This window comes from Dermacentor albipictus, chromosome 6, assembly GCF_038994185.2.
Source record: "Dermacentor albipictus isolate Rhodes 1998 colony chromosome 6, USDA_Dalb.pri_finalv2, whole genome shotgun sequence".
In the NCBI taxonomy this organism is placed as follows: domain Eukaryota; kingdom Metazoa; phylum Arthropoda; class Arachnida; order Ixodida; family Ixodidae; genus Dermacentor; species Dermacentor albipictus.
The window spans coordinates 38,518,178-38,532,254 of NC_091826.1; the positions used below are offsets into that span (position 1 = coordinate 38,518,178).

The 14,077-nt window shown below is 46.3% G+C and overlaps 1 protein-coding gene across 3 annotated transcripts in view; it reads right to left on the reverse strand.

Moving 5' to 3' along the window:
• Positions 1 to 552: 552 nt before the first annotated feature.
• The window catches only part of LOC135914570 (hemicentin-2-like), a 179,763-nt gene continuing 166,238 nt past the window's right edge, over positions 553 to 14,077 (reverse strand). For all 3 annotated transcript variants that reach the window (XM_065447483.2, XM_070540372.1, XM_065447482.2), the window contains 3 exons: positions 5,775 to 6,101; positions 3,361 to 3,687; positions 553 to 2,257 (listed from right to left, as the gene is read on the reverse strand). In XM_065447483.2, coding sequence (XP_065303555.1) covers positions 2,001 to 2,257; positions 3,361 to 3,687; positions 5,775 to 6,101 — 911 coding nt within the window. In that variant the 3' untranslated portion in view covers positions 553 to 2,000. The remainder of the gene's footprint in view (positions 2,258 to 3,360; positions 3,688 to 5,774; positions 6,102 to 14,077) is intronic.

Below are 14,077 nucleotides of genomic sequence, written 5' to 3' on the forward strand. Positions count from 1 at the left end.
CGATAGCCTGAAGCCGCACGCATGGACAATAAATAAAACGTCTCATTAATAAGTAGTTAATTTGATACACCTTCAACGTGTGTCAAACTTTACAAGAAAAAAAAAAGAAGTGTCCAACCTGACGTCTCACGCAGTCTGTCTCACGAGCAGTTTCCAGCCTTCGCTGATAGAGACTCGAATTCACCAAGAAAAGGCCAACAAGTGAACCCTCCTCACTGAGCCAACGTTTCAACACACACGTCCATGTGTACAAGTACTGACACTATGCTGAGGGCCTCCTTGTTCGCCAACTCATGACATTGGACTGCACTGCAGACCAAGATAAAACAAACAAAGTACAAAATCTGCACACATATATAGCTGTTTTAATTTTCCTCGATGTGGAACTCCGCGTTAAGAACCCTCTTGATAGACTAAGGAAAAGCAGGCAGCCTTCACATATGTTTGTGTCAACTCGTTTCTGCAGAGGAAAAAAAAATGCGTAGAAACCTTGTAGTGGTAGCTTTAACCCATCCAATCATTCAGAGCTCTGAATGTTGGGAGGGGGTCGCTGTTTCTCGATGGCTCCTTTTGTCTCTTTAGGCTTTTGTTAGTGAAAATCTACCCAAGTACGCACTTCGTCAAGACACGTAAACGATTAAGAAAAAAAAAAGGAACAAGAAACGAGTGCACACAGACGAGAGACGAGAAAGTACATAACACACGGCACAGAGCTTAGAACCGATCTCAAATGTTTCGTTCTAATTTTCCTTGTGTTACGATTCTTTTTTTTTTTGCCTCCCGGAGATGTAGCGGCTTCGTAATCAGAGATACAACGATGGTGGTGGTGTTCCGGGCGGTTTTAGCCTTGCAGACGATGTCGGAAAGAGATCCGTCGGTAGCCCCTTTTTCTGGATATACAGTATCGGACTGTTCGCAAGAAACGTAAGAGAACGACGTTGTACCTCTCTTCGGATAGTCTGGTGACCTCCTGGAAACACCAGATGCTGTGTGCAATCGTCTGAGAAACCTCTTTCCCCACTATTTAATGGAGATAATAAGGAAAAATAAAACATAAGGGAAGGCAAAACGTTCTACCCGACGCTTTCCCCCGCAGACTGCAGTATGCTCCAAAAAAGAGTAGATAACACAACAGAAAAGAAAACGGAGGAGAAAATGACGGAAAGAACTGTCTAGACTACCGTCGTGGGCGCCGTCACGCACAGTCTGTCAAAGCGTCACGCGCTCACGAACAGTGTCAGTGTGGCACACAGAGATATGCCACGTCATGCTGTGCACAGTGTCACCCAGTCACAGTCTGTCGCAGAATATGGCTTTATCCAAGCAACCCAAAGCCCGTAAGATATACATACCCCTTAAGAATATGTCTACTGCTCAAAACTACTCAATTTGGACAGAAATAGAAAGCAGTCGTTTTGCTGCTCGCAACATTCGCGTAGTACAGGCCATGCATTCTCGATCGCTGTTATGGCAAGCTGTTAGAGATATTTAACTTGTCCGTAAAACGCATTGCGTTTCACGGGTAGCCAGGCTACCGGAGACGTCGTCCGCGCTGTTCGCGCCGTCTTGTGGCGCGCAATTTAACCAGAGAGGTCACCGAGCATACAGTGCTGTAATCAACCACATTATACTTAGCTGCCGGATTGAAGATTCGGCAACGACACAGTATCTATCGTGGCAGTTCCTTTCTCATTTTTTCTTCGACAAGAACGCCAGTGTAACAAACATTTCTAAGAGGCTGCGGTTGCACAAAGCGTCACGGAAGTCGCTCACAGCGTTGCCACTGCCGTCTACAGCACCGGCAACATGTTACCGTGTTGCTCTCTAATGTCCATTAAGCTCGCTAATGTAACTTAGCGTCCGCAATTAGCTAACTTCCTTATCTGCTCCGATCATCATCAAACGGCGTTCCGCTTCACGAAATATCCGTGGCCCTGCCTTCTTCTATCGATGACTATCGATCCAGGTTGGGTTTTACACTGCGCGTTCAGTCCACGCTGTCAGCCGCTATCCGTCGCGGCGAGGTAGGCCTTGTGGTCTCGAGTGTGCACGGAGTCCACGTCTTCACGACCAGCGGAGCCGGTGTCGCTTTTGTAATCCTTGTCCGGTGGCTTTTGCCGCTTCCTCCTCCAGTTATCGCGGGCCGACGCGCAGTAAAGGCCGATCAGTGCCACCAGTGTGACGGCGAGGCTGCACGCCAGCACGACAACGCTCAGGGCAAGCGTCGAGCTTCCGCCAGGAGAGTTCCTCTTGACATCTGCGGGCGAGTTAAAATTACACTCTCAAAGTTCAATGGGAACGTCAATTCACTGAGTCCTGCCTACTGTCTAGAGGGAAAACTTCTGAGAGATGACACGGTAGGGTAATGCGAGGAAGACGGCTCGAAGGGAGTCGTTCTTAGGCCTTGGAGTACGCCCATACTCCGGCGTCACATCTTAACAATGTGTTACAGGTTGTATTAATGTACCTTTCGGGGATTGCACTGACAAATCAACTCGTAGTGTGACAAGTGCGGTGCGTTACAAACTGTGGAACACATTCTTTCTATTGGAATGTTCAGGTTTCAGAGACGAGAGAAGCTGTAACTTCAGTAGAACGGGTTCTTCTTCTGAGAAACCACTAGATATAGCAAGAATAGCAGTTACTGTGCATTCTCCTCCAAAGGAACGTAGAGCTTTAAATTTTCTTTTCTCATTCCTTCAAGGCGCTGAAATAATCGACACGCTTTAGCCTATTAACGTCCATGTACATCACCTCTGTCTTACCTGCACGTACCATGATCGTACATTTGCTTGCTTTTTTTTTCGCTTTCCTCTCCCTAGGGCCTTTCTGTTCCCGACCTTCTTCCCTATGGGGAGTAGCATACGGCGCCTACATATACGCCAACAGAATTTCTTGTATTTGATTTATCAGCTTTCTCTTCTTTTTTAAATGTATACTGCCCTGCTGCCAGCTTCATAGAAGGTGAAGTCATTCGCCATGCTTTGGCACAACGTAGTCTAAATAAAGCATTGCTCTCTGACATTCTTCAAGGAAGTCGGGGTCATCTAGTGAGGCGAAAAGCGGGTGCGTCAGTCTCCACCGAAGCAATTTACAACACTTACTATAGAGAGGCAAGACAGATTCGAAGGCGCAGTCACACATCAGGGTATCACGTTTTTCCTTTTTCTTTTTTTTGTGACAGGCCCTCATTAAGGTCCATCAGCAATCCTCACAGGAGAAATCTGACGATGCAAAAGAACGCAAGCACCCAGTTCACACAGTCTCCTTTCAGAGGTTCGAATTGCATTCCACGATGCACTATTTCATTATATCGTGTCCCACGCTCTAAGAAGCATGCGGCACGACACGTTGTCTCACCTCCTTGACCAATCAGGGTTTGAGCCGGGCCCAGGGTGCGCACGTAAGTCCGAAAGCTCGCCTCCGGAGGCATTCGAACGACGACCAAGTAGTCGGTGGCAGAGCGGAGTCGGTTGACGAGTATCGGGCCCAGGTCCGTGCTCCAGAAGCTCCGTTCCGACCGGTTGCCCCTCCTGGTGTCAAGTACTTCTACTAGGAGTCGCCGTTCCTGTTTCAACTTCGTGGACGTCGCCGTCGTGCCGTTGACGAGAGGCGCGAAACAGGTCAGCGAGAAGGAGCTGTCCGTGTAGTTTCCCGCACTGCACGTCAGAGCGGGCGAGTTCCGACCTGCGAAGACGGCCGGTGGACGCTGTTTCTTTTTATTTTTGACGACAACTTCTACGGCTGTTTAAAGGAGCACTGATTTTTTTTCCTGAGCATGTCCTGTGGGGCTGCGCCTCTGCCGGTCCCACTTTCACCCAAGAGGAAATGATGAAGCTCATTAGGGCCCAGGACCAGACCTCTCAAATCCTGGCAGTCCTGAGGGCCCGCGAGAGGGCCGTCAGGTTTCACTTGATGGCCCACGAGTGGGCCTAGCCAGGTGACGTTGAGCTTACTCCCGTATATTGTGGACCAAATAAAGTTGCTTCACTCACTCGCTCACTCTTTGGGATATTAAGAATCATCAGTTCGCGAAACACCTAGGCCTATAAATTGTACTGAGCTGAAGCAAGCGAGTTGGCTTCAGTTGGTGTTTGTGGAACCCCGCCGTAAGTTGCACATAGAGAGACCGAGAGAGACAGCGAGAAAGAGAAACGAACATTATTACACTTCGCAGAATCTACAAATTACTTTAAGTATCAAGTCGTTGTCAAAGTTAAGAACTATTGCACGATACAGTATCAGTCTAGGGCATCTCAGTTGCGGGTTTAGCCAGCATACCGTTACGCAGACCAGACAGAAAATAAACGATAACACCATTCACTATTATTTGCCCCCACTAGCACAGCATAGTTCCGTGGTAATGCGTAGAAGTCGTCTTGCTGTGCGGAAAATTTCCCAAATAAATTTTTAAAGAAACGCGTGGAGTGTACGCGTTGTTTGCGTGTTATTTTGCTTGCCTTTCATCATTTCATTATGAAAGATGAATGAACTAGCATCGCTGCTATGTAATTAGACTAAATTCTCTAGTTTTAAGGTCAAGCTTCTGTTTCCTGGTAATGCGAAGATGTCTGCTGTCTGTGTCTGGCGTCTATGTCTGGTGATAGAGAGGGATACATATTACCTAACAAAACTTTTAGCTTTAAAAAAGTATATACATAAACGTAATCGACACATTTTCTTTTGTTCGAAGTTCTTGGAAAGATATTGGGAAAAGAGACACGAGCAGCTCGAAGCAACGATTTCAAAGAGAAAGCCTTTGTGTTCTCCAGCAGCTTGAAAGAAAGTTGCAGTTTCGCCCGAAAGGCGAAGCATTGATTGCAATAGCCAATTAGTCGACAGGTCTACCAAGTAAGGACAATAGTTTTATCAGACGTATAAACGTCTAACATGAGCGTACTAACTAAATTACCAACCATGGTGTCACGTGCGCAGAAGCAAATATGAACGCATCTCATTCCACGATCGCGGAAACTGGCTGTCAAAACGCAGGAATGAGGAAGCGCGGCAGCAACAGCGAGCGAATTGACCTTCGCGTTGTCTCTCGCAACAACGCGAACTAAGCCGCGAAAACACAGCGCACGGCAGACGCCGTGCCTGTCGCAGATCGATTTCAAGATACAGCGGCCCGGGCGGCCGAACGCACCCACCTGGGTCACCTGGAATTTTTTTTTATTTGAGTATACTGTAGGCTCCTCACGGCCCGTCACAAGGAGTGGTAGAGAAATGCAATGAAAAAATCATGATGACAAGTCAATACACTGAATACGGTTAACAAAAGAGGTCGATGTTATTGCAACACACAATATCGTTAGTTAACTTGTTCCACTGGGAAATGGCTGACGGAAAAAGGGAATGCTTGCGAACATTAACACGACTTGGGGGAAGATAGATTGTTTCGGAATGATTTAGTCTGGTTGAACGTTTTGGAGGATCTTTCATATAACGCCCCCCCCCTCCCCTGCCCTACCCTCTTGCTCACGACGGAAGACGGCGCGCTTCCTCCCCGCCTTCCTCCCTTTCGCGCGCGAGATTGAGCCGTGATAGCGGGCCACCCTCGCACGCCTTCACTTGCTCATACAGCATATGGCGCGCGGGGGCGCTTTTATCGCCGTTGGACTTTTTACGAAACCTCACGCCGACGCCGACGACGACGGCATAAATGCGCCTGGAGTGTCCATATAATTGCTATCACAATAAAAAAGAAGGAGTGAAATATAAAACATTAATATGGCTCGGGCACGTGGTATCGGAACGACTGCTTGCGCACGCACCCTTGTATAGGAACTTGAATCGACAGCGCCTCTTCTGAGTTCCCGCGGCGTTCTCCGCCCAGCACGCTAGCGCCGCGTTCAAGAGCGAAGCGTTGACGATCATCTCCAGGCGGTTCGATGTCGTGACGAGCGGCAGGCGCGCTTGCATGCGCCGGGCAGGCGGGCTTCTCCCCGTGGCTTCGGTGCCGCCCGTGGCGTTCTCCGCGAGCTGCCAGAAATAGCGTAGGCCGTCGCTAGGATCAGCTCGCACACCGCAGGTCACGTTGACGGCCGCGTCTCTCTCGACGTTCAGGATGCGGTCTTCCTCGGAATCGCACCTCGGAGGGTCTGGATGAAAAGCGAGAAGGCCAGGTGATCAGAACCAGATTGCTATAGTTTGTTCACACAACATTTCACATTGGCGACGCGCAGTTTGAGTACAACAAACCCGCATCAATCGCATCGGATCAAATCATGGAATGCTTTCTATACAAATATTATGTGTACTAGGTAGTGGAAACTGCCAACTAAACTTTTTTTCATCAAGCTTTTTTAATATTAGGTGCACCTAAAAAATGAGAAACAGCGTCAATTATGATGATTAGTAGGGTTTTTTGGCGCAAGGGCCAGATGTGGCCAAAGAGCGCCAAGTCGATGGTCTGTACTTCTGAATGATATATGGGTGTTAATTGCGGGGAGTAATGAAACACGGCTGTATAGTGGCCTAAAATATTCGCTAAAAAGCTGAGTATATGCATGTGGTGCGATGTGGCTGTAAAAGGGCCTAAATTTTATTTACTCTAAAGTGCGTAAAATACAAGTATATACATGGTATAAAAATGACTGTGAATGATCGTTTCCGCGGTGACAACAGATGTTTCACAAGATGGGCATGTTCAGTAAATTATGTAATCTGTAGCACTAGTGCCTCAGCAAAGCCTTGAAATCAAGGACTGGGAGGCAGGTGCTCTAGAGAATGTTTTCATTGCAGCTACGACCTCCAGGTGGAGGCCGCGCTACAAGTAGCCTGGCCAAATCACATTTAGGGTGTCAGTTTCAAATAAAAAGTTGAATAGTGATTGAAAAGTAAAAAGGGGTTCATTGCTAAGAAAAAATGCTGGATGTAACGGTATGTGTTGGATATAAGCAGAGGGAAAGTGCTTTTTTCTTTCTGCCTCTATTTCAGTGCATTGTATAAGAACATGGATAACTGTAAGGCTCTTGCCACATTTGCTACATGTCGGAGGTTCGCTTCCCGTCAAAAGGTAGGAGTGAGTGGCGTACGTATGTCCTATTCTTAATCTACACAGAAGCACTTCCTTATGTCTTGTTGTTCTTTCAGTTATCCAGTTCCCTAATTTTGGCTTAATAACGTGTAGCTTATTCAATACTGCATTATCCCATTGGTCCTGCCAGTACTTCCTCAGTTTGTTGCGTAAGAAGGGCTTAAGTTCTTTTGCTGATATTGGTTTATTCATATCCGTTTCATTAAAGGTGACTGACGTTGCACTTTCGTCAGCAGCTACATTGCCTTTTATGCCCCTATGGCCAGGTACCCAACATAGGATGATGTTCTGGCTGTACATTAATGCTAGGCATAGTTGTGTGTATAGTTCATTAAAAACAGGGTTCTTATGTTTTCGTAAACTCATTAAGGCTCTTACTACGCTTAATGAATCTGTGAAAATGATGGCCTTATTGAGATTACTTTGTCTGATATGTTTTACAGCTGAGAGTATCGCGTACGCCTCAGCCGTGAAAATACTTGTGTTGGGATTTAGAGAATCCGAGGTGGAAAAAGATGGCCCTAGAGCTGCATACGCGACACCAGCAGATGATCTGGAAGCATCTGTATAATATTCGGCACAACAGTACTTCGCTTGGAGTTCGAGGAAGTGTGATCGTATGTGTGCCTCAGGTGCATGTTTTGTTATTTCGACAAACGAGATATCGCACTCCATGGTCTGCCATTCCCAAGGCGGTGGAAGGCGAGTGGGAGGTAGGATATTTTCGGGGAGATGAATGTCTGTTTCGTCTACCATTGCTTCCAAGCGTAGGCTCAAAGGGATTCTAATACGTGGACGGTTACTGTAAAGTCTGGCAGCGCACAGGTCGCTAACGATGGAATGGCATGGATGTTCGGTGTCTGATTTTACCTTAGAATAGTATGATAAACTTAAGAATATTCTTCGCAGATGTAAGGACCATTCGTTGGACTCAACGTAGAGACTTTCAACAGGGCTCGTTCTGAAGGCGCCTGTTGCCAGTCGTATACCGAGGTTGTGGACTGGGTCGAGAATCTTTAGCGCAGTCTCTGTTGCGGAGTGGTACACCACGGCTCCGTAGTCGAGGCGTGATTGTATGAGACTCTTGTACAGGCTAAGGAGACACTTCCTGTCACTGCCCCAAGTTGTTCGAGAGAGCAGCTTGAGGAGGTTCATGGTCTTCAGGCATTTTTCTTTAAGATATTTTAAGTGGGGAATGAAGTTAAGCTTTGTGTCCAGAATAATACCTAAGAATTTGTGTTCATGACTAACAGTTAATCTTTCTCCATTAATATTGATGTCTGGGTGTGGCAGTACACCTCTCATGTTTGTAAATAAGACACATGTGCTTTTTTGGGGGTTCAATTTAAATCCATTCTCGTCCGCCCACCTTGAGAGTCTATTCAAGCCAAGTTGTAGCTGCCTCTCGCAAATGCTAGCGTTGCATGACCTGAACCCTATCTGTACATCGTCCACATAGACGGAGTAGAAGAGTGTGCGGGGCAATACGGTGTGGAGGGAGTTCATTTTAACAATAAATAACGTACAACTCAGTACTCCACCCTGCGGTACACCTGTCTCCTGTAAAAATGGTCGAGACTGTACGTTGCCAACTCTAACACGAAATGTCCTGTTAGAGAGATAGCTTTCAATTATTCTCAGCAGGTTGCCGCGAATGCCCATTGCAGAAAGATCCCGAAGGATCCCGAAGCGCCACGTAGTATCATACGCCTTCTCCATATCAAGAAATACTGATAATACAAGTTGTTTGTGGACAAAGGCATCCCTGATGTACATTTCCATGCGCACCAGCTGATCTGTCGTCGATCTGCCCTCTCTGAAACCACATTGATATGGGTCTAATTGCTTGTTTATTTCTAGATAGTGGACAAGGCGACTGTTTACCATCTTTTCAAAAACTTTGCATAAGCAGCTCGTCAATGCTATGGGCCTATAACTATTTGCCAAGGAAGGGTCCTTACCCTGTTTCAAAATAGGAATTATGATGGCCTCTTTCCAAGCAGAGGGAATGCGGCCGGACGTCCATATAGAATTGTAGAGACAAAGAAGGGTTTTTTGTGTTTCAGGTGGCAGGTGTTTGAGCATTTCACATAGGATGCGGTCAGATCCGGGGGCAGATTGGTTGCAGCTGTTTAGTGCTGCCTGAAGCTCTGCCATGCAAAAGGGTCTATTGTATGCCTCGTATTTTGTGCTTTTCCGCTCTAATGGTTGTCCTTCTATTTGCCTTTTGTACCTTTGAAATGTTTCAGAGTAGTGCGACGAGCTGGATATCTGTTCGAAATGTGCGCCAAGAAAGTTCGCCTGATCTTCCATGCTGTCGCCTTGAGTATTCACTAAAGGCAGAGAGTAAGACTGTCGACCCTTTATTCTATTAACTCTATTCCAAACCTTTGTTTCGTCCGTGTAAGAGTTAATGCCTGATATATACTTTCTCCAACTCTCTCTTCTAGCTTGTCGCCGCGTTCTTCGACCCTGGGATTTGACCTGCTTGAAATTGACTAGATTTTCTGCTGTCGGAGAATCCCGAAGTAAACCCCATGCCTTGTTTTGCTTCTTTCGCGCTTTCCGACACTCATCGTTCCACCACGGAAGACGGCGTTTTGTGGACAATCCACTTGTTACAGGGATACATTTGGCGGAGGTGTCAAGGAGAAAAGCCGTAAAATATTCAACAGCAGCGTCTATGCTTAAAGCACACATGTCGTCCCAGGATAAACAAGCAAGCTTTTTGAACGTTTCCCAGTCAGCCGAATCAGTTCTCCAGCGAGGTAATTGTGGAAGGCATTCATTAGCCATTGGTGTGCTTAGAACTACAGGGAAATGATCACTACCGTATGGGTTTTTAATAACTTTCCATTTAAAGTAAGGTAGAAGAGTAGGAGATGCTATGCTAATATCTATTGAGGAATATGTTTTGTTTGCCATGTTATAATACGTGGGCTCCTTCCCGTTCAAAAGACATGCACCTGAAGAAAAAAGGAACTGTTCAATCAAGCGACCTCTCGCGTCGCAGCGCGAGTCGCCCCACAGGTTGCTGTGCGCATTTAAATCTCCAAGCACAAGATATGGTTCAGGCAACTGATCTATTAGTGCCTGAAATTCTTGTTTGTGGAGCTGAAAATGCGGCGGTATATATAGGGAGCAGATGGTTATCAGCTTATTTAACAGTACAGCTCGAATGGCCATTGCCTCAAGGGGTGTTTGTAGCTGTAAGTGTTGACAGGCTATAGATTTGTCAGCTATGATGGCAACGCCGCCGGATGATGCGAGGGCATCATCGCGATCCTTCCGAAAAATAAGATACTGACGTAGGAAGTGTTTGTGTTTAGATTTCAAATGAGTCTCTTGGACACACAGCACTTTAGGAGTTAGTTGACTAAGGAGTTCTTGGATATCATCGAGGTTGCAAAGCAGGCCTCTGATATTCCACTGAATAATCAGTGTATCCATATTAAAATCAATGTTGTGCTATGTGTCAAAGAGGACTTGATTTAGCTTACAGTGCCCTTTTGAGGCCCTGTAATTGGAGTTTTGTCTTTCTTGGAGCGGTCGACAATGTCGCGCCGCTCCTTAGGCGTCAACTGCGCCTTCTGACTGGGTGTTGTGTCCATGGCCTCTTGAGAGGCACTGGACACGCGCTCTTGCGAGCGGTGAAACAGCGTCAATTATATCGAGTTGTATGGCTAACTAGGTTTATTTACAGTGACTTTAGTGAAAGAGCGAAATTATCAGCACAAAGCTAAACAAAAGATGCCTGTATAACCTTCGTAAGTGCTTCGCAGTTTAAAAGAAAATTGGTCCTAGGCTGATGATGATGTGTGTTGTTTTGTGGCGCAAGGGCCAGGTTTGGCCAAAGAGCGCCATGACTGGTGGTAGTGTTAAGGATGTATTATGGAAGATGTGACTTGGCTGTAAAGTGGCCTATAATAGTCGCTGTAAAGTGCGTAAAATCTACGTGCTATAAAATTATGGCGATGACTGATGACGAATACTATGAACTTTAAAATCCATCGTAAAAGAATGATGCAATGTTTAAAATATGCGAGACTTTAAATTGCTTACAGCACTACTGCCTCGCCAGAGCCCTTGAACCATAAGGGCCTAGAGGCATGTGCTATTCAGAATAATTATCGCAGCGGCATCCTCTGGAGAGAGGACCCGCTACGAACATGTGGGGCTAAAAACATGCAAGACAACATCTTTCAGAAAGCTTAGTACTGCGTTGGTGTCAAATAAAGGTTCTGGGCCTAGTAACATTACTGGATGAAGGGGGATGTGCTGGCGGTATGCTACGGGAAAATGTTTCTTTCGTTCAGATTCGGCTTTCCGACACTCCAGTAAGACGTGGAGGACGGTCAGCCTCTCCCCGCATCTACCACAGGTTGGAGGCTCGTTTCCCGTGAGTAAAAAGTTATGTGTGCCGAAAGTGTGTCCTATTCTTAGACGGCAGAATAGGACATCTGTCCGGCGGGATTTTGTTACGGGAGGCCAGAAACCTAATTGTGGCTTGATTACATGCAGTTTATTGTTTGTTTCCATGTCCCACGAGCGTTGCCAGTAGTTCCGCAGTTTTCTGCGCAAGTAGGGCCTCAGATCTGTGACAGGGACTGCTGCGGTAGGATTTACAGAATACGATGCAACTGATGTGGCCATCTGGTCCGCCAGAACATTGCCTTCAATGGCCCTATGACCGGGCACCCAGCATATGATGACATGCTGGTTACATATATACGTTTTACATAGGACGGAATAGAGTTCGTTGATGACTGGGTTTTTGTGCTTAGAAAATGACATGAAGGCCTTCACAACACTGAGGGAGTCCGTATATATAACTGATTTCTGGAGTTGTGATTTATTTATATGCTTTACGGTCGACAGCAGTGCGTAGGCCTCAGCCGTAAAGATACTAGTTTCCGGATGCAGTACGTCGGATTCCGAGAAGGATAGACCGACGGCTGCATAGGACACCCCGTCGTGTGACTTCGATGCGTCTGTGTAGAACTCCGTGCAGGAGTATTTGTGCTGGAGTTCCCGGAAATGCATTAGGATTTCAATCTCTGGAGCGTGTTTTGTAACTTGCATGAAAGATATATCACATTGTATGAGCTGCCACTCCCACGGAGGCAGTAGCTTGGCTGGATGCATTAGGGGAAGCTCGAGGAGTGGAACGTGCATTTCTTCACTAAGCTCCCTCACATGCAGCGAGAAAGGCTGTCTTACGGAAGGACGCTTGCGAAAGAGTGTAGCATATGTCATGTCATTAATGGTATTAAAACAGGGATGTTGGGGATTTGAGTGGACTTTCAGAAAATATGTTTGGCTCATGTATGTTCTCTGAAGATGAAGTGACCACTCATTTGATTCTGCATATAAACTTTGTATGGGACTTGTTCTGAAAGCGCCTGTGGCCAGTCGGATTCCTAGATGGTGGACAGGGTCTAGCATTTTTAGTGCGCTCGGGGCGGCAGAGTGATAAATCACAGCACCATAGTCTAATCGTGATCGAATGAGGCTTTTATAGAGTTTCAATAAACACTTCCTGTCACTGCCCCAAGTAGTGTGGGATAGAAGTTTGATTATGTTCATTGTTTTTAGACACTTTTCTTTAAGATGTTTAATGTGGGGGACGAAAGTGAGTCTGTAGTCAAGTATGACACCTAGAAATTTGTGTTCTTTGTTTACAGGTATCTGTTGTCCACACACTTCTAAGCAGGGATCTGGAACCAGGCCTCTCTTCCTTGTAAACAAAACACAAGAACTCTTGTGAGGATTGATTTTGAATCCATTTTTCTCTGCCCACCCTGACACCTTGTTCAAACCATGCTGTACCTGTCTCTCGCAGACGGCGAGGTTACAGGACTTGAAAGCTATTTGGATGTCATCGACGTAGACAGAGTAAAAGATGGCGGGTGGTAATGAAGCACGAAGCGCGTTCATCTTCACGATAAAGAGTGTGCAGCTGAGAACGCCTCCTTGGGGTACACCCGTTTCTTGCGTAAAAGGCCGTGAGAGTGCATTGCCGACTTTTACCCGGAAGGTACGATTTGACAAATAGCTTTTTATTATATTAAGCATATTACCGTGGATGCCCATTTCTGACAGGTCTCTTAAAATTCCGTAACGCCACGTCGTGTCATACGCCTTTTCCATATCGAGAAATATAGATAGGAAGAACTGTTTATGTATAAATGCGTCCCGGATATTTCCTTCAACACGTACGAGATGATCGGTTGTGGACCGCCCTTCTCGGAAGCCGCACTGATACGGATCAAGCATTTTGCTCATTTCAAGGAAATGGATGAGTCGCCGATTAATCATTTTTTCAAATACCTTACAAAGGCAACTCGTGAGGGCGATCGGGCGGTAACTTGCCACTAAGGAAGGATCTTTGCCTTGTTTTAAAACAGGAACCACAATGGCTTCTTTCCATGCAGTTGGGAGGTATCCTGCAGCCCAAATGGTGTTGAAAAGTCTGAGTAGTGTAACTTGGGTATCACTGGGTAGGTTTTTGATCATTTCATACATGAGTCTGTCTGATCCAGGTGCAGAGCTCTTGCATGAGCTCAAGGCAGCTCTGAACTCGGCAATACTGAAAGGGCAGTTGTACGATTCATTTTGTAGACATTTTCCTTTGAGTGGCTTACATTCTTCTATTTGTTTATACTTTAGGAAGGATTTCGAATAATGTTTTGAACTTGACACACTCTCAAAGTGTTCGCCAAGTGAGTCTGCCTGATGTTGCAGCGTATCACCCTGGGTGTTTACGAGAGGGAGTGAATATGTTTGTCTGCCTCTAATTCTATTTACGCGGTTCCAGACTTTCGCCTCATCTGTAAACGAGTTGATGTTCGATAAAAACTTTTGCCAACTCTCTCTTCTGGCCTGTCGGCGGGTTCTCCTGCCTTGAGACTTAACTTTCTTGAAGTTAACAAGATTCTCTGCAGTGGGCGAAGCACGTAGCAACCCCCACGCCTTGTTTTGATTCCTACGTGCGACTCTACATTCATCGTTCCACCACGGGACATGCCGTTTGCATGC